This window comes from Sphaerodactylus townsendi, linkage group LG01 (assembly GCF_021028975.2).
Source record: "Sphaerodactylus townsendi isolate TG3544 linkage group LG01, MPM_Stown_v2.3, whole genome shotgun sequence".
In the NCBI taxonomy this organism is placed as follows: Eukaryota; Metazoa; Chordata; class Lepidosauria; order Squamata; family Sphaerodactylidae; genus Sphaerodactylus; species Sphaerodactylus townsendi.
The window spans coordinates 50,085,451-50,110,504 of NC_059425.1; the positions used below are offsets into that span (position 1 = coordinate 50,085,451).

A 25,054-nucleotide genomic window follows, 5' to 3' on the forward strand; every position below is an offset into this window, starting at 1 on the left:
TCTAGGTCTTCCTGCATTTTCAAAAATAGCTCTATCTGAATCTCCACTGTAAGTACTGTTGAAAAAAAAAGTAAACCCTACACAATTCTGGATGCAAATACCTACACAAATTATTTCCTCAAAATGTTCTGCAGCTATGAGCATTAGCCACCTATTTGGGGGTGCTTTTAAAAATAGAACTCTGAAAAAGTTACAAAACAAGGGAGAAAGTTAGACTTTTCCACTCAACATATTGACTGACATTAAATTGAATCAGTCCTGAGATTTTGTGGTCCTAGTAAAAATGGAACAGGTAAGTTGACCATATCAAATATGTCATGCCCTTAAATTATCCCTGCTTATTTTACAATTGAAATGTACTGAGTGTATCCTTTTCAAGCATGCTTGGGTGCAAGCAGGCTACATAATGTGCAAGTTAAGTACTTCCAGCTTGCTTCTGACTTATGGAAACCCTATGAATTAATCACCTCCAAAATATTCTATTGTTATCAGCCTTGCTCAGGTATTGTTGAAGACTTTCACAGTTGGCATCAACTGGCTGTTGCGGATTTTCCAGACTGTGTGACCATGGTCTGGTAGTTTTAGCTTCCAATGTTTTGCCTGCATCTATGGCTGGGATCTTCAGAGGCAATTGGGACAAAATTGACAACCTCACCTACAGAAAAATGGAGAAAGACATTGCTAGCCACACACAAAGACAGAAGCAGAAATTCAACAAAATCCAAAAACATCAGCATCAACAGAAACCCTCATTGGACATAGTCACACTCATCGGCCAGATTTTTCCAGACGACATCACAGTTTTGTTTCAACACTGCCTAACAACCAGCTACTTCCAATGGGACAATGATTACTATGAGCAGACAGATGGGGTAGCCATGGGAAGCCCACTCAGTCTGGTGATAGCCAATTTTTACATGGAACATTTTGAGAAACAAGTCCTCAAAACAGAACCCAGGAAACCTGCAACTTGGTTCCGATTTGTGGATGACACTTTTACAATCTGGAGCCATGGTGAGGAGGAACTGCTTAACAGCGTCCACCCAAAGATCTAATTTACCAAGGAAGCTGAAAAAGAAGGAAAACTGCCTTTCTTAGATGTCTTGGACTTTCGCAGACCCAACCATCAACTGGGCCACACAGTATACAGAAAACCAACACACAGAGACCAGTATCTACATAAAAACTCCAACCACCATCCACAACAGAAAAGAGGTATAATCTGACAGATCGTGCAAAACAAATTTGTGAACCTCACCTCCTCCCTGATGAAATCAATCATTTAGACTGGGCTCTGAAGGCTAATGGCTACTCCACAACAGAAATCAGAAGAGCTTTAAGACCAAGAGAAACCCAGACGACTTAGGAGAAACAGCCCACCGTAGAAAAAATATTTCTACCGTACATCAAAGGAATCACTGATCACACAGGGAAACTGATGAAGAAACATAACCTACCAACCATCTTCAAACCTACCAGGAAAATACAGCAGATGCTACGCTCAGCAAAGGATAAGAGAGACCCCCCCCCCTCACTTCTGCAGGAGTCTATCGCATACCCTGCAGCTGTGGAAAGGTCTAGATAGGAACCACAAAATGCAGCATTCAGACTTGTACTAAGGAGCATGAAAGACACTGTCGGCTTAACCATCCTGAAAAATCTGTAGTTGCAGAACATGTGTTAAACAAAACTGGACATAACATTTTACTTGAAAACATTGAAATTCTGGACAATTCAGAAGGTTACTTTGTCAGACTGCACAGGGAGGCCATTGAAATTCACAAACACCAAGACAACTTTAACAGGAAAGAAGAGACTCTGAGAATTAACAAAGCTTGGCTAGCAGTACTTAAAAACACCAAAAGGAAACCCCAAGGGCATGCTAAGTTCATGAACAATGGACTCCATCCAAACACAGGATTTGCATTCACCAATACTGCTGCTGCTGCTGCTGCTGCTGCTGCAGGGCATGAATCACACACTGGACTGATAAGCCCCACCCACAATACAATACTATCAACCACATCTTTGCAACAAGTTCTACCCAAACACTTACTGATTGGTTCCCCTCCCTGGGACATGGACAATATATACCCCAAAGATTCCCTTCTCTCTGGACACAGTGTGTAACGGACTTCCCTCTGTAATACACCTCTTAAGATGCCAGCCACAGATGTAGGCGAAACGTTAGGAACAAGATCCACCATTACCACCAGTGATATTAAAACTGCAAAGGTTGCCATGCCCTTATATAAAGCAATGGTGTGACTGCACTTGGCGTACTGTGTTCAGTTCTGGGCACTAACCTGGATAGCTTTAAAAAGGGCTTGGGCAGATTTATGGAGAAGTCAATCTATGGCTACCAATCTTGATCCTCCTTGATCTGAGATTGCAAATGCCTTAGCAGACCAGGTGCTCGGGAGCGGGAGCAGCAGTAGCAGGCCATTGCTTTCAAATCTTGCATGTGAGCTCCCAAAGGCATCTGGTGGGCCACTGCGAGTAGCAGAGTGCTGGACTAGATGGACTCTGGTCTGATCCAGCAGGCTTGTTCTTATGTTTTTATGACCACGGCCACACAGCCTGGAAAACCCACCACAACCAAACAGTATAATCTTACAATCTTAAAATATTCAGCTAAATTATATGCCATGAAAATGTTTCAGATAAATAAATTATATAGGAGGATTAAAGAAAAACTACAGGAACACACACACACACACATGTAAGAATTTACATTCCAGTGTATTTGGTGAGCTCTGACTCACAAAAGTTCATTCTAGAATATTTGTTGTTAGTCATCAAGGTCCCAATTGATTCCTGCTTTATTCAGCTCTCATGGGGAAAAAACCCTCTGGTCAAATCTCACCTGAAACTGACTCTAAAGGAGTATTAAATATTATAAACTATTTTCCCTATAATGTGTAGGCTCATTTTCAATGAATTATTCTACATTAAAGAATAACTTCCTGTGATTTTCAACCACCCTCTTCCAAAGATATTTTTTATAACTTGAGAATTTTTAAATGACTCAGACATAATGAAATGTTTAAGCTTACAGAACAATAGCCACTTTAGGTAGATCTAGCACTTCAGGTGAGGAGTTGTTAGTCATTATCAGTGCAATCCAGGGGGAGGGTAGCTGTTCACCAGGCAGGGATGAGACAGTCACAACACAGCCACACTGCCTCCTAAGTCACTTGCTGAGTTGCAGCCATCAGCCAGTGATGCTCCCCTACCTCCGTGAGAGTGCTGTGCCACCATTTTTGCCAATTTAAGTTCTTGCTGGCAAATGAGGGCTTTTCAGGACTGAAAGGATTCAGGAAGCCAATTAATGCTGGCTCTGCCCCCAGTTTGCCATTGGTGCAAGATCCCACACCAGAACTTCACACCCACTGACTTTGATGCATCACCACAGTTGCATTTTTGGTACAATTTGTATGCTCTTTGCATATTGCCCAAAAGTGATACTGCAGAGTTGATTACAATTCTGTATCAACTTCCCCAAACACTGTTTCTTGTTGGAAGGTACCACAGTGGAACTAAACACATAATGGAGCTGTACACCAATGATCGAGCCAAACAGAAGCAATGTGTTTACCCCTTGTTTCTAGAGAAAGGTTTTTTTCACAGACATTACAGTCCTTTTTTTATTGCTAATATTGAACGTTTTGATACACAGGACACCAATTATTATGAAATAACTTAGGGGTGCCCTACTTTACTAATATTTATTAAGTGATAATTTAAATGATAATCAATGAAGATATATTAAAAATATATAAAAACAGAAAAATTAGCACATTGAGGTTTTTACAACAATGTATTATAAATAGGAATGGGCAACTTCTGTATTTTCACAACACCTCTGGAGATGGGAAGTTAATTTTGGTACAGACTCCAACTTTTCCCAATGGTGTGGAATAATGTTAGTGTCATCTAGTAGTAAAGATGTCACCATTAAGAACATATGCAATTCCATGTAGCTGGAGCCCTAATTACAAACCCTAAACAGCATCAAAGTGGAGGATAGGTCTCATCACCCAACTTCTGAAACATATCCTCTTCTTTTGAATGACACTTTGGGTGGGGGTTTTTTTCTTCAAATCACACATTGATTAGAATTTTGGGGATCAGGCACTGGAGAGAAGACACTTAGGGGGGAATTGTGGCACAGTGATATAATATTAGCTTTGCTATGAAGAAAATTCCAGATTCAATCCACAGAATTTCCAGTGAAAAGGATCAGAAGTGGTGTGGGTGATGTGAAAGACCTGTCTTCCTGAGACCTAGGACAGCTGCTGCCAGTTTGAATAGACAATTCAGAAACTGAGGGACCAATAATCTGGTTCAGTATAAGGCAGTTTCATTTGTTCAGACTTGTTCAACATGGAACTATTTTAACCCAGTCAGGTTGTCAAATTGGCACACAATTACAAGGATTCCACTTTTTCCAGTCCTCTATGCTTTGGACTAGAAGGAAGACCAAATGAAAGCCAGTGAGGTGTAGTGGTTTGAATGCTGAACTAGGCTCTGTGTGATCTCTAGGGTCAAGGATCACTCTCTCCAGAAACCATTGGATGATCTTAGATCAGTAATTCCCTTTCCACTTATCTTCTGGTGAGAGCCAGTGAGGTGTAGTGGTTAAGAGCAGTTGCACTTTAATTTGGGAAACCAGGTTTGATTCCCTGCTCTGCCACTTGAGCTGTGGAGGCTTATCTGGTGAATCACATTAGCATGAGCATGCCAACACGTGCCAGCTGGGTGAACTTGGGCTACTCACAGTTCTTCAGAGCTCTCTCAACCCCATCCACCTCACAGAATGTTTGTTGGGGGAGGGGGGAGGGAAAGGAGATTGCAAGCTCCTTTCAGTCTCTTTACAGGAGAGAAAGCGGGGATATGAATCCAAATTCCTCCTCCTCCTCCTCCTCCTCCTCCTCCTCCTCCTCCTCCTCCTCCTCCTCCTCCTCCATCTCACATAATTTCTGTGAAGATAAAATGGGGAAGGAGGACCATGTATCCCCTGAGCTCCCTTAAGGTATTGAGGTGCTTCATACCCAGGACTATGAGAACCAGAGCACAGCATTTTATTCCCAGGGGCGTACCTAGGCAAACTGATGCCCAGGGACAAAATCTGAGTTTGGCAAAAAAAAACCCCCCCAACCCGGAGTATGGGCGGCAACCCTCCCCCACCATGACCAAACAATGATTTTTTGTACCAGCTCACAAAACACCTCCCACTCTCATCAAAACATACATGGCACTCTCCCCACCAACTCTTTTCCTAATTTCCTAATCACAGCAACCCTATGAGGTAGGTTGTTAGCCTGAGAAACAACGCCAAGCCAGTGCAAGTGGGTATTAAGCATGTAAATCTCTCACAAATCACCCCCAGCAAAATGTTTACCAAACAAATGTCAGCATCATCTCTCACAAAACACCTCCAGTGGAATCCACCCCCAAACAGCATCACTTTCAATGGTGTTTAAACTAGGGAGCTCAGATTCTTCTTTTAAATCTACCTTAAAGGGAGAATCTGGGGTCCCTGGTTAAAACAAAATTGAAAGTGATGCTGTTTGGGGGTGGATTCTCCCCCACCCAGAAACAGCATCACTTTTGAGGGTTGGAGATTCAGATGAAACAAATAGCAGATTCAGCTGGAATCTGGGCAAATTTGGGCACATTCAGACAAAAATTGTCCGATTATGTCCTGCCCAAATATGAACAAATGCGAATGCAAGGTATTTGGGCTTTTGGGGGGTATTTGTGGTGTTTTTTCGGCCTGCAGGGAGCGCATTTTTAAAGCTAGCGGCACCATGATTTCAGGGCATCATCCAGAGACTGCCCTGATGATACCACCCGAGTTTGGCGATGTTTGGTTCAGGGGCACCAAAGTTATGGACCCCCAAATGGAATGCCCCCATCCCCATTGTTTTCAATGGGAGCTAACCTGAGATGGGGGCTACCCATTTGAGGGACCATAACTTTGGTCCTCCTGAACCTAACTTCACCAATCTTGGGTGGCAACATAAGAATAGTTAACAGATGATACCCTGAAATTTTGGTGTCACTAGCTTTAAAAATATATCCCTTTCAGGAACCCCAAGAAATTTGCCCAAGATTCTTTGTTTTGCAGTGACTTTGCTCCATTGTAGCTAATGAGGAATTTTTGAGGCAGGCTGCACATTTTTGAAGATAGAGGCACCAGACTTTCAAGGTGGCTCCAGGAAGCCCTCCTGGTAATAGCATGCAAGCTTAGAGACCTTTGCTTCTGAGGGTTCAATTTTATGGGCCCCCAAAAGGCTTATTTTGTTTCCCTGCTCCTCCACATGAAGCCTGCTGGCTGAGTTCTCTCAGAACTTCTCAGCGCCCCCACCCACCCCCGAAAGCAAAGCTCACCAATCTTGGATGCTATTACTCAAGGCCTCTTGGAGCCACCTTGAAAGTCTGGTGCCTCTACAAAAATGTGTGGTCACTGCTTACACATTCAGAAATTCCCCAGAATCTGCCAGGCTTTTCCACAAGTTCTGTAGTGGGAAAAATTATTTTTCCCACCATAGACTTCAATGGGGCTTTCTGTTATGCCCAGCTCTGTGGTAGAGGTTTCAACAGGAGGCACTGTGGTAGGGGTCTTTCTCTGGGTGGGGGCACTTATTTCCTGCAGGGCTGCTGGTGTGAGTCTTCTGAAAGGAACCAGCCAACTTTGCTAAAGTTTGCCTGTGATGGCCGAATGCTGTGGGCATCAGGTTCACCTTCAACTCGGTGCCCACAGCATTTTCCTCTTCCACACACATTTTAGCAAATTTGGCTGGTTCCTTTCAGGAGACTCACACCAGCAGCTACAGGAAATGCCCCCACCCAGAGCAAGATCCCTACCACAGTGCCTCCTGTTGAAACCTCTACCACAGAGCCATCTGGGCATAACAGAAAGCCCCATTGAAGTCTATGGTGGGAAAAGTAATTTTTCCCACCACAGAACTTGCTGAAGAGCCTGGCAGATTCTGGGGAATGTCTGAGTGTGTAAGTGCTGGCTGCACATTTTTGAAGATAGAGGCGCCAGACTTTCAAGGTGGCTCCAAGAGGCCTTGAGTAATAGCATCCAATCTTGGCGAGCTTTGCTTTTGGGGGTGGGTGGGGGCGCTGAGAAGTTCTGAGAACTCAGCCAGCAGGCTTTCATGTGCAAGAGCGGGAAAACAAAATAAGCCTTTTGGGGGCCCATAAAATTGAACCCCCAGAAGCAAAGGTCTCCAAACCTGGATGCTATTACCAGGAAGCCCCTCTGGAGCCACCCTGAAAGTCTGGTGCCTCTATCTTCAAAAATGTGCAGCCTGCCTACACACTCAGAAATTCCCCATTGGCTACAATGGAGCAAAATCACTGCAAAACAAAGAATCTTGGGCAAATTCCTTGGGGTGCCTGGAAGGGGTGTACTTTTAAAGCTAGTGACACGAAATTTTCAGGGTATCATCTGTTAACTATTCTTATGATGCCACCCAAGTTTGGTGAAGTTATGTTCAGGGGGACCAAAGTTACGGTCCCTCAAATGGGTAGCCCCCATCTCAGGTTAGATCCCATTGAAAACAATGGGGATGGGGGCATCCTCTTTGGAGGTCCATAACTTTGCTGCCCCTGAACCAAACATCACCAAATTTGGGTGGTATCATCAGGACAGTCTCTGGAAAGCACCCTGAAAGTTTGGTGCTGCTAGTCCTAAAATGCGCCCCCTGCAGGCCGGAACATGAAAAAACACTTAAAAATTTAAAAACACACAAACGACTCTGAAATGTTGGCGCCCCCCACGTGACCAAATGGGGGGCGCCTGGGGACATAGGGTACCCCCTGTCCCTAGGCAGGAACGCCACTGCTTATTCCTGCACCTAGGGTTGCCAGCCTCCAGGTGGGGGTTGGCAATCTCCCAGAATTACAAAGAATCACCAGACCACATTAAAAAATATTTAAAACATTTATTCCATGTCTCCTGGAGAGAACGGCTAGTTTAGAAAATGGACTCCATGGCACTAAGGTCCCACCCTTCCCTCCACTTCACTCTTTCATGATCCACACTCAAATATTCAACTATTTCTGAACCCAGAGTTGGCAACCCTGTGAAGGGAACACCAGTGATATTCCACAAATTGTCATTCTGGGAATTGCCATGAAGGCCAACCAGCAGAGGGAGAATCCTGAAAGAATCAATCAAGGCACGGGTGAGGCGAAATAAACCTTTGACTTGGTTTTCATGTTCTTGCAACTCTTTTAACAGGAAAGGGCCTAGCTCTGCATTACCTGTTTATTGGGCCCAGAACTTCTGCCCACCGTGATTATGCCTCCTGCCTCTTTCACTGCTTGCTTACGAGACTCAACCTTTTGCCTGCCACACTGTATGTGTTGTGCCTTGGATTCTACCAGTTGCTTACTGGACATGACCTCACTGTTTATGTCTGAACTGAGAATTTCACCTTCCTGCCCAGGAAAGTTGGAATCAGACCTGACTGATCCTTAAAAAAAACTCTTTGGAGAATAGTGATTTAGAAGAAGAGAGTTTGGATGTATACCCTGTGTTTCTAAACTGTAAGGCGTCTCAAAACGCCTTTTAAAAATCCTTCCCTTCCTCTCCCCACAACAGACACCTTGTGAGAGAGATGGGGCTGAGAGAGTTCTGAAGAACTTGCGTAGGCCAAGGTCACCCAGCAGGCTTCATGTGTGAAAGCAGGGAAACAAATCCAGTTCACCAGATAAGAGTCTGCTGTTCTTAACCACTACACCTTGCTGACTCTCTAAATGTGCTAGGTTGCCTGCTAGTACCTATGTGCCTCACAGCTTACATGGCTAACAGTTTCTGAACCCATCAAAGTATATCTGTTACCTTCTACAGTAACTGATTCAGCTGAGCGACTCCTATCATGAACAGTTTTGTTTGCAGTCACACAGCCTGCTGCTTTTTCTGACCTTAATATAAGGACTTGGATTACACCCAGGGCTGGTAGAAAACTGTTCAGCTTCAGATGCATGCATTATTGTGCCTTGGCTACCAGTTCGTACTGCTAATATTCAAGTCATCATGGATCACTTTGCCATTGGAAAACCCACAGTGATGGCAAATTTTCAATAGAGTTGTGAAATTTAGTTCATCTTTTAGGAAAGGTGCATAAAGTCCTTTGGGAGGAGGAGAGACAAAATTGGCTGTCAGACTGTAAACACCTTCTTCCCTTCTCTATGTTCTCATAAATGGCACAATTTGTAGCCATTAATAAGTCTAGCCGCTTCCACCTTAGGTATTTGGAGATCCTTAATAAAATTAAGCTTACCTACAGATAAGGCATTCTGTGAAATGCATACGCCAACTGCAGGGACAAAGGACCAATAAAGGCAGTCTGCCCAAGACAACAACATACTTGACAATACATTTTCTGACATGCTCTTAAATAGATATGTGCTTGGCAGACATTCACATGGTAGGCAACACAAACTACACAAGGACAGCTTGAAAGGGACCTTGATATTGGTAGCAAACTACTGTTGGCACGGTGCCTCCAATGTACTGTGAATCTCACAGCAGAGGTATGACAACAGTTTATAACAGAACAAAAATCTTTGGGAATCAGTGAAGCGATTTAGTTCCATAAAATTGTGGAGTTAGTCAGCTCAACACACGTATGTCAGCTTAGTGCTGGACTAAGGCCCCTTCCGTATACTCAAAATAATGCATTTTCAAACCACTTTCACAACTGTTTGCAAGTGGATATTGCCATTCCGCACAGCTTCAAAGAGTACTTAAAGCAGTTTGAAAGTGCATTATTCTGCATGTGTGGAATGAGCCTATGTATTGAGTGGTTCAAATCCTCCCAGTGAACCTTGTTTGAGTGACCGCGGGCCATGCTCTCAACCTAACCTACCCCACAGTGCTGTTGTGAGGGTAGAATGGAAGAGAAGAGACTGAAGCACGTCCGACTGAGATCTTTGGAGAGAGAGCAAGATAAACATGTACTACATGATAGATAGAGAGATAGTCATAATTAAAGGAAGAAATAGATCTTATCAGGAATTTACTGGCAAATATGATGGAACTAGAGATTTTTTAAACAATATCAAACCAACTCTTTGCCATCTACAAAATGTACCATGCAAGTCCTCATGTACTCTTGTGAATATTATTTCAAGGAAAGAAAATAAGTACGTGATTTATAGTGCCCCCATGATGTTTGCAAATGGTGTTAGTGCTATAATCTTGTTGGAAATTGGACTACTTCCAGGAGAGGCCACTACTTCTAAAATATATATATTATGACTGCCTACATAATACTGCAAATTGAATAGTTTTCAAAATGGGAAATAACTTGAACAATTAAAACAATGGTTTTATTCAATACAGAATAGTTTTTTAAAGTAATGGAAGGTTTTTAACTACCTCTGAACCCTAAATAACAAGCATACTGACATCACAGGAATGCCCATCTCAATCACACTCTGTGGATTAGTCTTGGGCATCTGTTTGTTTGTTTGTTTGTTTATTATCATATTTATATACCGCCCCATCCCTCTGGGCGGTGGGCAGTGAACAACAAAATAGTGTTATAAAACAGTAGTAGCAACAAATAAATAATATATCATTAAATAACATCATTAAAACATAAAATTACAGCGTTCCATATAAACCACTTGGCGTCCAGCATTAAAACTATCAATAAAACCCTCCCAGAGAGGGGGATGGTAAATCTAGATGTCACAAGCTCCCAGAATGTTAAAAGGGAGAGACAAAGAGGGTGCACACCATCAGCGGCTGGCCTCCCCAAAAGCCCGGTGGAACAACTCGGTCTTACAGGCCCTGCGGAACTCTCCCAAGATCCCGCAGGGCCCGGACAGTTGGAGGAAGAGTGTTCCACCAGGCAGGGGCCAGGGCCGTAAAAGCCCTGGCCTGGGTGGAGGCCAGCTGTGTCATTGAGGGCTGGGGACCACCAGTAAGTTGGCCTCTGCCGAGCGCAGAGGCCGTGTAGGGACATATGGGGTAAGGCGGTCCCGAAGGTTTGGCCCCATCCCAAAACAAAATAAACATGTAGATGGGATGTTGGATTAAATTGTCAGTCATATGCTGCCATTGGCTTGGGGACAGCAAATTAGAGGAAAATTAGTATAAAAATCCCCTGCAAACTTGTTGCATTTGCCTGTATGATGAAGGAGCGAGTCAACCCCCCATGGCAGTTTTCATGCTGTGATGTAAGGTCAAGGGGAGGGACACAGATTTTTCAGCTGGCTTCTCTCTGGTCGGCCGCATGACACTTCAGGCCACTAATTTGTCAAAGTGAGTTTTTGGACACAGAAGTGCAAAAAGGCAATAAACAAGAACCTCCCACTGCAATCGTCAGAGGTCAATAACTTCTCTATGCTTTGTTCTCAGAGACTGCTTGAGTGACATATGAAAATTTAGAACAAGGCTTCATAGTTTGCCTTATGGATATACAGTAACATTCCTTAGGGAACCAAGGGTGCTGGGATGCTTCCCACATGGAACAAAATACTAGGACAAACCTAAAGATATGGAGGTAAAAGAGAATTGTGAATTTATCTGCCTCAACTGGTTGTTGTGGGTTTTCCAGGCTGTGTGGCCGTGGTCTGGTAGATCTTGTTCCTAACGTTTCGCCTACATCTGTGGCTGGCATTTTCAGAGGTGTATCATAGATGGACGTCTGTTACACACTGTGTCCAGTGAGAAGGGAATGTTTTAATGGGGTATATATTGTCCATGTTCCAGGGTAGGGAATCAATCAGTAAGTGTTTGGGTGGAACTTGCTATGCAAAGGTGTGGTTGATAGTATTGTATTTCGGGTGTACTGCTCTAAAATGATGAATAGAAAGGGGGATTATAAGATGACTTGAGTAGATCAACAACCTTCAGATAAAGATGTGATAGAAGTGAATTTGGACCAAAGCTGACTTTTATTAGCCTAATAACCAGTTCAGGAGCAGCAAAATAAACCATAAGGTGCCCCTTCTACAATTTGTCATTAAAAATAATGCTTTTGTTTAACCTTTCTAGAAGCCCCTTTCCAACATCAGCAGATTCTTCTCAGACCTAGGAGCTATGTGTTTTGGGGCTGATAGCATCTCTATGCTGAGGGCTGATTATCCCAAGTTGCTAGAAATAAGCTACTACAAGAAGCTGTGGCAATTAATAATTTTATTTTGGCATTTGTATTTGAGAGGATAAAAAACTATTGGTGTTGTTCAAAGAACACAAGTAAAGGTGAACAAAACTGCTGACCTGAATTTGGATACATTTTAAAAAAATGGTAACTAAAGGAAAATGTCTGTGGTTAACTAGTAGATATATTTTTTGATGGTGCCAACTGAGATTCCCACATTTTTGCCTCAACCATGTCAGGGGAACTTACGGTCCTAGTGACTTCCTATGTGAAGGAACTAGCCTTATATATTTGGGTAACATATATATTTGGAAAATCCCAATCCTTTTGCAATTAGCAGAACATCTTAAAAGCAATATTTTGGTCACAATACGTACATTCACTCTATGTTTTATAAAATTTATTTATTATTGATATGGTGAAGTTATATTTACACTATACGTGGGGTTTAAGTAACATCATTATTTTAAAGGAAAAGAGAAAATGCTATTGCACTCATGAAGTTAAACACTTGACATTTTTATCCCTGAAAATGCAATATTTCAGAAGTCTAGATATGTTTATTAATTAGTGATTATTAACACCCAGTAAACAACATTATGTCTTGTAAAAACACAATCTTTCCTCACAGCATGGAGCTGAAATCTATTATTCACTGATTCCATATGCTGAAATACACTCAAATGATCACAAATGACCTTAAACATTAGATAAATGTAAATGAGGACGTTGTTGAAAATGTGCTTTTGATTGATATCTAAAAGACCAGGTTGAAAATCTTGACAACAGATGAAGTCCTGAACACATTACATGGCAATTTGAAACCCACAGAATATACGGGTGCACATGAAACAAAAAGGGAGGCCAATTCACAATGAGGGGAAAATGGAAGGTGCATTTGGAACCTGAAATAAGATGGCATTATATGTATGTTTAGCAAACATTACTCGGAAAAGAACTGATTGCTTTAAGCCCCAGTTCTTTAGCATCTAACCAATGTGTAGCAAATGAAAATACTTTTGCGTGCTGACTGCAGGTCTCAGAGCTTACAGTTTCTTAAAAGAGAACTCTTCCTGTGATCCTTTCTCAGTTCTCTGGTGCAGTAAAAATGAAGGTTTAGGTATACATCACTGTGCTAGTTCTTTCACTAGGCCTCTTTCTATCTAATTTCTATTCCATTTAAGCAATTAAACTCAAACTGCAGCAGTCTGCAAATGAACGTATTCTAGACTACAATAAGTGGATTGGGGCCTATCCTTAAAATATTCTAAAATTGCCAAATATTCCAACATTTGCCACAAACAAAATGGCAAATGATTGAATAACACTGCATAGCAAGAAAACTGTCATAGCTGAAGAGCCAAATTTAGGGCTAATTGTCAGAGGTAGCATCTAGACTCCCAGGAATAAACAACAGATAATTCAAGACTTGCTGTAATTAATTTGCTAGGTACTTTGCGTACAAAATCGCTCACTCCAATCCAGTTTGAAAGCCACATCTTCTATGGACATGAAAGATCCTCCTAAGGCCTCTGCTAGGTTTCTATGGATTCTTTTCACATGGTTCTGAGGATGTAGACAGAATATGTGGAGTTCTGGCCTACCTCATGATTACTGGACCTCTGTCTCTAATGGTTACTTAAATTTGCAAGAGATTGTCAACATGAATGATAAATATCAGATATGCATTCTTGACAGAAGGATAGGTTACTCCATCTTATTAAAAGGCACTTAGACTTTCACTGGAAAAAAATCAGCTTTGGATCCAGGTGACTTGAACAATTATGGGCTAGTATTGCATCTACCTTTTTTGAACAAGGTCTTACAGAATATGGCAGCCATGCATCACCAGCCACTACTGAAGGAAAGGGATTCTCTTGATTCCCTTCAGTCTGTTTTGCATTATTGGGTGATCACTGGCCTTCCAACAGGAACAGTGGGTCCCTGTTAATTCTTTTGAGCCTTTGAGTGGCTTTCAATACCATCAGCCACGGTATCCTTCAGCAATGCTTGGCAGAGTTAGAACTAACTGATGTTGTGTTGGATCGTTTTTTGTTCTTTCTGTTTCACACACTGGTGCTGGGAGTAAAGTTCCATCTTCTTTCCCATGCTTTTTAACATCTATGAGAGACTATTGGGAGAGATATTCCAAAGATTTGGAGCGATCACCAGTACATGGTGGTGTCACCAGTTCTATCTCTCTTTTCCATCAAGATCGAAGGCACATGTGGATGAACTCATCTGGAAAGTTCCTGATGGACTGCCTCCACCTTTATGCCCTGGCTCATGCCTTGAGACTGGCAAAAGAAGCTTGATTGCAAGAATCTCATCAGGAGAATTTCAGCAGAGAGATCCTGCATGAAGGCTTTCTCAACAGCACTGCCTGATGTTTGGTACTCATACCCCCTTGCAGGTCATGGTTCATTTCCTTTATCATGGTTCATTTCAGGTCCTTTATCATAAACTAAGAGCTTTATAAAAATTCTACAAGGCCTTTATTAGTTAAATCTTGTGCTCATTGTAACTTTTAATGGTTGTTATCAAAGGCTTTTATGGCCAGAATCAACTTACTATTGTGAGTTTCCTGGGCTGTGCAGCTGTGATCTGGTAGTTTTAGCACCCAGTGTTTTGCCTGATCTATGGCTGGCATCTTTAGAGGCATGTCACAGTAAGATGCATTTCTCTCCATGCCACTGTGCAGAGTGCTTTGGGCAAGTGAATATTTATTTGACCATCTCTGAGGGGGATGAATTACGAATGAACTCCATACGGATACATGTAAATACACCGCATCCCCCTCCTACCCCAGAGGTAGACTAAACAAATACCCAACTGCACAAAACACTCCACATTGTGCCATGGGGATTTACTTAAACTGATCAATGTCAGGATCTGCATTACATTAGAATTGGCAGGTGGATCAAGGGTGTTAAGCAAGGTTAGCCTCCTTGTTTGACAGGGAAAGGGCAGGTTGCTTATTGATAAGTAGGTAGCAGTGGTGAGGACAATGAGCCGCCGGGCATGATGGAAGCCATGTTCTGACTAGATCATCACCTGCGTGATGACAGGCTGGGGCATGTAAAGGACCACCACTGGTGTTGAGCAACATCTTTCTGAACCTGGTAGAGGCTTCACAGAGCATCAAGGAACGGAGATTAGGCTGAGTATCTCTTGACACAATTTGTGCGGACTATGACAAATAAGGCCAGAGGTAGCAACTGGCTGAGGTTGGGGCCAGGGTGGATTTGCCAGAACAAAAGGCAGCTCACTTTCAATTAATATTATCATAGTTAATTCATTATATAGATCAGCTGTTTTGAATAAACTAGTTAAACCCACACTATAGTCTCGTGTCTTATTGGGTTTTTATTGGAGCTATGGAGAGAAACACACATGCCTCTGAAGATGCCAGCCATAGCTGTGGGTGAAATGTTAGGTGCTGAAACTACCAGTCTGTGGCCACACAGACTAAAAAACCAACAACAGCCTGCTTTGTATAGGATTTTAATAGTGTAAGCTACCTACATTTTTCATTTTTTATAGAAAGGAATAGTATAACTATTTTAATAAATCAAAACAGAACTGTGACTACTTAGGATTTAGGGTACATGAAAACTTTCACTCCTTGGCCAACACTGAGCAATTCTCCAATGGTTTTGGGTACTGGATCCACATTGCTCCTTTATACTGACCCTGAATCTTCTATGAACTGGGTTCTCCATGAACATGCAGTGTGTTAAGATTAAGAAGTCACTCTCAAATGTTTTGATTAATTATAAGTGATTTAGCTTGCAAAGGGGGGAGTTTTATTTTATTTTAAACGTATTATATATATAAAATATTGTCCTACCTAAAAGCCTTTGAGGTCTATACATTCCAACTAATAAATGGAATTAGTCCTTTATTTAGCAGAAGTGGGTGACCTAAACTGAGTAAATACGATATCTGAACCTTATTTAAACCTTACAGCTAAAAACAACAAATGTACCTAATTTTTGGTGAAGCATGGGTAATTTCCACTAAACACACTGTTTTGGGCTTCCAGTATACATGTCATTTTGAAGTGGTCCCACTGATGTTAGTAAGAGTACTAATAATGTAAGTGGTTTGATAACAAAGTTCAATATTAAAAAGGTTTTTTTTTTCCAAAAAACCACAGAATTATATACACTATTAATTTATGATGCAAAATGTTTGCTTGGCAATACTGATTTTAAATAAAAATCAAGAACAAGTCTAAAAGAAAGCCCTTAATCACTTACCTTTCAGTGGTTTTAAGGATACATTTCAATTAGAAATAATATGCAATAAATATCTTACCGGCTTGAGATAGCTTGAACTCTGAACACTCCTTCCTTTTGGTTTCTTCTGATAATGTCGTTTACATCTATAACACATTTGTTAAGAATCACCCATAAAATTATGACTACATCAAAATTATCATTCTTTTATGGCAAATATGGTAGATATTATGATAGCTTTTTAAAGAAAAAATGGGCCTTTGGAAAAATCAGTAGCCATTTTGAATTCTTTTTAAACAATACCAATTTTTGACACATTACATGCAACCAACCACAATCAGACCTCTGCTCATGGAATGGATGGTTTCTCCCTCCCAGTTCCCACTGAAGTTCATTTGCACACTCTGAAATGCTTCCCCAGAATCTTCAAGTGGTATACGTGGGGTTTGTCCCTATTTCATTGGTGGTCATGCACATTTGTTGGATCCAACCCTATGATGTTGGATCCAATAATTGTTGGATCCAACCCTATGGTGTTTTGTACTAAATACTTTGATTCCTGAATTTACTGGATATAATTACTCATAATAATGAATTTATATAGAGATTTTTTAAAAATAGAAGAGATGCTCTTTAACAACTGCAAAGTCAGACTAAATAATTAATACACAAAGGACAGAACATTCTGTCTGGCATTCTAAAACTGCTATTTCCACCACGAGAACTGAGAAAACTGAAAACTATGATTTCTGAGTGCATGTATATAACAGTAAGTTTTGAAATCAAAAGGCCTTCCTTCTACCTAATACGTTTAGATTGGGTTTCAAACTAATAAGCATTTGGGGGAAGGCAAGATTTTAATAGACTTTGTGATCGTACCACTGAGATCTGTAAACGTAAATGATCCTAAAATTGAAACATGTAAAACCTGTCACCTTATTTCTGTGCCTTACAATGCACGGAGACAGATGTATTTATTATTTATTTATTTTACAGCATTTATTAACCCCCCCCCCCAAAAAAAACACAACTTCTTAAGGTAGACTTGCTTTCCAAGCAACATCTACATATCAAGTCACTGGATTTGGGGTCTTTGTACAAATGTAAGGTACTCAAAAGGTGCCTAATTGACCATTAGATATATACCTCAACCTTTAAAACTTTTTTTTGGAATCAATTACATGAATTTAATCACAACTCATATCTAGGTTATTGTGCTTAGAATTATTGAGAGAGTTCTTTGTTACTCTGAGGCTCACAAGAACTTTCACCAAACTATGACAAGGTTTTGTAGTGAAAGTTCTTGTGAGCTAGAGATGACTTAAATAATAGATATAAAAACCATGATGTGGTGGGTGTGGACTGCCTGTTGGGGTCTGTGTGCACTCCACCTGGGGCTCAAACCCCTTCAGCTGCTTGGGCATCCAATGTGACCACAGATGACACTGGTCATACAGCACATGATTGTCCGCCTCCACCTTCATAAGGCACTACCCTATAGATGTCAACTCCAGGAGAGACCACCATTCCCAGAAGGGTGCAGTGTTTATTGACCCCGGGAGAGAGGTTGAGCAGGTGATGTTTAAATGACAGCCTCACGCCCTCCACCAAGATGAGGAAGCTTGCTACTCTCCGAACTGCTACTGCACAGAAGCTCCACGAAGATGAAGAACAGCATTGTACTTAGTTGTGTAACAGTGGTTAATCGAGTGTACTTCTGTGCAGGCATACATGTCCTCTTTCCTACCCAGATGTGGGCTGTGATTTAATTAGCGCAACTCTCTACACCACACATGTAGCCATTATGGGGGTAGGAGAACTGAGGGATGCACTCTTTCCCTTCCCTTTTAACATGCTACGTTTATGTGGAAAAGTCCCTTCCTGAACGAAGTGAGGGGATGTAAGTGCTCTTAAAGTGACAAAACAGAAATAAACTTACTATACTCTAAAGGTAGGCCTGCACATTTGCAGTCCCAATGTGTGCCTGCACAGAAGTCCACCCAATGGGCCTTTGTTACACAGTTAACTGCAACGCTGTTCTTCTTCTGGTTCATTTTCACTTGAACTTAGTGGTGCAAATTTGTTCTACATATGGTCTTTAAACTCTTCAGGAATGTCGCTTAGATTTTATTTTGGCACTATGAATGTTTTTGTGTTTTTCTTCAGCTTTACTCTATTTTTTTATATTAACAATTCATGGTCTATACCACAGTCAACTCCTGGTCTTGTTTTTTTACAGAGAGAATAGAGTTTCTCCACCTTCTGTTTCCAATTATGTAACCTATTTGATTTCTATATTGGCCATCCAGTGCTGTCCACATGTACAATCATCTGGTTGCCTGAAAAATGTTTGCAATGAACAAAATTGTTGTCCTCACAGAACTCTATGAGTTGTACTCCTACTTCATTTCATGCTTCTAATGCAAATCTGCCAACAACATTTGATTCTACTTTGTTTCCTACTTTTGCATTCTAGTAACCCATAATTACCAGCACATCTTGTTTAGGTGTGTACTCAACTTGCAGAAAAGCTTTCAATTTCTTTTTCATGAGCACCTGAAGTTGTGGCATAAACTTGAATTTTAGTTGTTATGTTTTAGGTTTTATTGCAGCAGTTTTGAGATGATGAGAATATTTTTTTAGATGTGTTATCTGATGGTATGGTTTCATGCTTTAAAAGCTTATACAGCTGTTCTAGAAAATGACTTGGAGGTTTCATACTGTTTTTCAGTTTTATGTTGTGATTTTATGTATTTATAGCTTTGGAAACTGCCTCAAACAAACACATAGAGAAATTAATAAATACTTTCTCTACCTAAAAAAAATGTACTTGTGTCAGAAGATCTATGCACTAGTCCAAGAAATGAAAATTTGTGTCAAATGACACAAATACAATGTACTAGTTACAGTATTAAATTTTCCTCTGATACCCTATCTTATTAGTAAACAAATCAAAAGGTTAAAAAGAAAGGTTTACATGCTATTTTAAAATGTTTACATTTTATCAGTACTCCACAATACAATAAGTAGCAGTAAGCAGAATATCTTTTTTGTGGAGAAAATGGGATGGAGCTATATTTTATAGCAACTTACACTGTGAAAAGGTACTACAGGTGAGAAAGTGAACGTCACTTGAGCATATGAGTCCATCTAAAATATCATGCAACACGAGGAGACATCAAGTTGAAACTTGCAATAGTTAATATGGAAGCAAGTGTGTGCATTTTGTGCACATATCTATATTGATTTTGTGTTAAGAAAGCACAGGCATCCCTATAAGTGAAATTATCATCTTCGCAAATGAGGACAACAAATCCATCAAAAGGGAGTGACACAATACATTCAGTATTATTTTTAAAAAAATAAATCTCAAACCACCCCAATGCAAGACTTCACATAAAGCAGGACGCCCAGATACACTATGTGAATAATGCTAATAACTGCAACAATAATAAGTATGACAACAATGATAATATAAAAGTGGATGCTCAGATGCAGTGTGCTATTGCCAGGTCGATTTTCAATTACACTGCACTGATGTATTCATTTGTTTCTTAATGTGTTCATCTTGCCCATTAAGAATAATTAGCAGGCTTGCTTAGTGATTTCCTGGCTTCTGACTGATTTTACCTTTTCCTAGTTGACACCATTTTGACTTTTTAGAAAGGTATTTTGATATTATAGTACAAGTGGCATAATGTAAAGTTCCCAATGAATTGAAAGTAGAAAAATGAATTCTAATTTTAAAACAGATGGCATTAGAATTTAGCAGCTCAGCAACAGAATAGAGCACAAAGCACTTAGTAGCCCTCCAAATTTGGAATCCTTTAATATAATGCAATACGTTTGCTTACAAGGATTTCTATATATTCAGCTATATACTTGGAAGGAAATAGTATCTTGAAAATGTTAATGGAAGTTAGTTACATAGAAATAGGTTGGCAATAAAATCGTATCATATATACAAGTGAAATAAGTTACTCTGATTTTAAAATAAATTATTTTCATCCAAGTGTGTAGTCTAATATATTTGTCCTTGAAGCATGCAGAGTTTTGCATAAAATATGCTTGATAATTGTTTTAAAATGGTACTATACTTTTTCAGTACATAATGGGATATACAATCATAAGATAATTACAATCTCTATTTTATTGTGCTATTTTAAACAGTCCTCTACTTGTGACAAACTATACCAACAATCTAATTGATTAAATTTATAAAATATACTATTTCAGTCCCAAGCATGATCTAATACTTGTATAGCATGTTGTATCATGACACAGATTTCATCAGGGCAATAAAACTTAAGCACAAACCTTTGGGGAACTTAAATTTCTTTAGTGTTCATCTGTAAGCAATCTGAAACTAGATGTAAGCTTGCTTACATGTTAAATGATCATAGTCTTGCTTTTAATGTATCTTATTTTAACTATATTGATTTAAAGAGAGAATTAATTTATTTTATTTTCTGTTCTTTTTTGCTTTTTCAGAAGAGGAATGAAATTAAAAAGTATAATACAGTGCCTCACACAAAATATCCCAGCAAGAAAGAAACAAAGTCAACCAGATTTTCTGGCTAGAAACTATAACCCTACATAACTAAAGAGGAAGAGAGAGAAAGCTTCAGTATGTCACGTTTCAAAGGATATGGTCAGCAAATAGGATGATGTCTCCCCTTAAATCCTCTAAATATTTGAAACAGATGTACTTGTCCTGTGACCTCTCAAAGGAAATGTAAGAAATCTTGAAGACTAAGCAAATATTTCTATATTAATAGTGTACAAATGTTGTGAAAACTTTTTGTTTTTTTAAGAATTCAAAACAGAGCTAGTTAAATTGGGGGGAAAGTCCATGCTGCGAAGAGAGAAAAAGGGATCTTATGGTACCTTAAAGACTAACAGGCTGGTTACAGCATAACCTTCTGTGAGCAAGAGCCCACTTCAACAGATGGGCTCACATCCATAAATGTTTATGCCACAATAAATATACTTCTGCTACAAATCTCCTTTTTGGTTTGGCTACATTGAACTAACATGGCTCTGCTCTGGAATTTGTTAGTAACGAAGAGATTTCCCCATAACATTGACATCAGAGTACCGCCATACTGAAGAACCTTAATATGCCAACATCATTATCATCAAGGAACCAAAGCAAACAGATATCTTCTACTTTCCCCTCTCAATTTCTGTCAGCCATTAATATTCACTGTGGGACTCAGATCTTCAGCAGCTGAAGACAGCTAACAGGATATAATTTGTAACCATATGAAAGATCAAATATGTTTACCTGCATACTTATTAATCAGACACATTAAAAATTATTGGAATAGAATACTGTAACAGTACAGATTCAACAGGAGATATTTTTAAAAACTTGTCTTACAAGGAATATGAGCAATTACTGTAACAAAGATGTGTCTTATTTGAAGTACAAGAGAGGATAGTTAGATATGTGTACATGATGCAATATAAACAAAATGTAGAAATTAGTTAAATGCAATGCTATTACAATGTTAATATTGAGGCAAAAGGGACAAAAGTAACACAGACCAGCAAAATAGACTGGCAAAAAGAAAGCTGGGATTAATGGTTAGAGCTTCTGTTGTGTTTTTCAATAAATCTTGTTTGAATGAAATTTTCAAATAATTACACTAGCTTTTATCACATTGCATGCTGATTTCCCTCTAAAATCATTCACTTTTCAATGCAAAGAGAATGTGAATTGATTTTGGGGAACATTCAAGACCCCAAGAATTTTACATATTTTTAATTACCTATAGTGTGTGTGTGTGTGTGTGTGTGTATATATATACACACACACACACACACACACACACACACACACACACACACACACACACACACACACACACACACACACACACATACATACGTTATTATATCCACCCCTTACTGCATTTGTATCAATTGTTGCTCAGCCGGGGGGAAAAAAAGAATTAGTCCAACAAACCAGTTTTCTATCTGAATAAGGATACTTTTGATGGCCTTTTCATTTCCATCAGTTAACAGAACTTCTTTGACATCTGCAGAAATAGCAACCTGGAAGGGGGGGAAAAAGAGCACAGCAAACAATGAGCAAATATGCTTGTCTATGTGGAAGTGAAGACAGGAGTGACAAGCCTTCAGTATCATGCTTCCTCACCTATTTCTCTGTAACAGTCTTCAATCTTTTTTCATTTTATGTCTGCATTATTTTAATCATTCAATCAAATCAGTCAATACTTTTATCATTCCATTTGTGGGAGCCTCTATCTTGCTATCATTCTGTTCCGTAATTGCATTGTGACAGCGGATGATGGTATTCTGAGAGGCTTTCATTTGCGGGCTTCTGTTTATCTAGTAGAGCCATCATACGAGGCTGTCACTCTGCCTTTCAGCTTGCTTCTGTCTGACTGCCTGATGCCCTTCATATAACTTTGCATTGCAGGCAGATGGCTTTGTAAGGGTAATTTTTTTGTGAGCTTTGACATGCTCGCACATTGGGCTGTAACCTCGACACATTGTGTAAGAACGACAGGTTTGTCAAATGCCAATCAGTGTAACAATATGCTTTTATTTGTAGAGACATAAAAACTTGTCTAATGCACTGCACTGCTACATAATATCTCCTGAATACATGACTCAGAACACAGAGAATGGTGAACGACGCTCCTGAATGGCCAATCTAATTCAAAAGAATCTAATTACCGAGAGCTCTGGATCATGTTTGTTGGTGTAATAATGCAGGCAAAACATTAGCAGCTATATCATGGTGCTCCAACTGTGATTCGCCAGGCTATTCCTGTATCTTAGCAAATGGGGACTATAATCGGAAAGGGGGGGGGAGCTTCAGCTATGGCAATGAAAGACAGACTGTACGTGGCCTGGAATGTCACAACAAGAGATATTGACTACACTGAGGTAAAATGTTTCTGCTCATCGAGGCAACCATAAAATCAATATGATACGAAAGCAAGTCAATCTAGAAGGTCTCTCAAGACTCTGCAGCTTGACTGCGGCTGATTCTGTTGACAGTTCTCTGACCCAGCCGTTGGAGGCACTGGAACATTTTTTTCCTTTTGTTCCTCTCTTTGAATGGGATTGGAATTGAGAAAAGACCTACCATGAGCCCAGCCAAGCATGTCATGCCACCCCCTAGCTCACACACAGCAAGGCCCCTGAAAGAGAGAAAGGAAATGGTAGAACCCATACAAATTGGACGAAAATGGTCAGAGAGACATATATGTTACAAGAACAAATTGCCATCTGTAGTGAGCACTGAGGTACCAGGAAGTAGCAGAGACATGACTGGGCTACCTCATGTCGTTTTGCGTTTTAAAAATAATTATGAAATAGAAAAGTCACAAAGCAGGCAAAGCAGTGGGGGGTTCCCTCATTAGTGTTCAGTGCAACATTACCACCGCTGAGCTGAAAAATCTGAGAAGGTTCTTTTTTTCCCCTTGTCAATGGCACTGTCTTTTAGAACTAAACTAGCTAGAGTAGCGAAAGATAATTGTTAGGAAAGGATAACACTGTTAATTCACATTCATCCCTTCAAAAACAGTTAGACAAGTAAATGAAAGAATTAATATTATTTCTCCCTCTCCATCCTCCTCCCACCTTCTAAAGAACTACAGAATGATTTTTTTTAAAAAAAAACAGTAACAGAAACTAGAGAGCATTGAAAATAAGAGCCATACCTTAATTTTAAAGCAAGCAAGGCTATACACACAGGTGGAGAATTTAGTTCATAAATTAGCACTTTAATTGCAAATAGCCTACAAAAGCTCTGGGGTTTGTTTTTTCAAAAAAAAAAATTAAACTCCATGCAATTGCTTTAGAACGAAATGCCCTTTTATGGAAGTTCCATTGATGTTAGTAGGATTGTTCAAAAGTCAGCATGACTATGGCTGGTGCCAAATACAGCAAAATAACTTAAAAACTTCAGCAGCTTCCTTAAAGTTGTCAAATGCTAATGTTGAATATTTGATGTGCACATTGTTCTTAATTTATTCCAGTATTCCTTGGCACTGGCAACCCAAAGAGCATTTATATGGCAAAATACAATTTCTTTGTTGAAGTATTTAAGGCTTTTGGTGAATAAAACATTCAAGAAAGGTAATGTTGCCAACTTTGAAATATACTAGAATACAAACTATGCATATTAAAACTACCCCCAAAATGTTTATATAAAATTACAAAGGTTGCCCCAAAATATAAAGTTTCATAACATATAGGAAAGGTCCAGGTTCTTCTTATGATAAGCCTTCAGATTAAATAAAGCACATAAATGAGGAACAGTCAGTAGGAATGTAGACGGCATATCAGTAATAGTTTACGTGGGAGATACGTCAATATGGAAATTGGAAATTATTTTGGAAATTATTTTGATAGACTTTGCCCCTAAGAGAGATTTTGAAAGCCCCAGAGTTGTATTTAGAAGCACAAGCATTTTGAACTGTACCATGAAAGCTTTTTATGGTTGGGGCAGATCTTGAAGCAATCATGGAGCACTTTTTGGCTTTAATAATTACCGTAATCTGATGTCTATAGCGTATCTTATTTATGTCAGTTGTAATGCCTGTTGCCTAAATTGCTACATAAACCCCAACCCATAGCAGAAATATATTGATGGGGTAGGTCAAACACTTCCTTTTCTATTCAAAACAGCAGAGT

General features: G+C 39.9%; 1 protein-coding gene across 3 annotated transcripts in view; it reads right to left on the reverse strand.

Moving 5' to 3' along the window:
* The window catches only part of CAMKMT (calmodulin-lysine N-methyltransferase), a 323,624-nt gene that overhangs the window by 27,363 nt on the left and 271,207 nt on the right, over nt 1-25,054 (reverse strand). For all 3 annotated transcript variants that reach the window (XR_007243344.1, XM_048482876.1, XM_048482886.1), the window contains 3 exons: nt 23,502-23,556; nt 22,375-22,438; nt 16,458-16,524 (listed from right to left, as the gene is read on the reverse strand). Coding sequence is in view for 2 of the 3 variants with exons in the window: in XM_048482876.1 (XP_048338833.1) it covers nt 16,458-16,524; nt 22,375-22,438; nt 23,502-23,556 (186 nt within the window). In the remaining variant the exon portion in view is untranslated. The remainder of the gene's footprint in view (nt 1-16,457; nt 16,525-22,374; nt 22,439-23,501; nt 23,557-25,054) is intronic.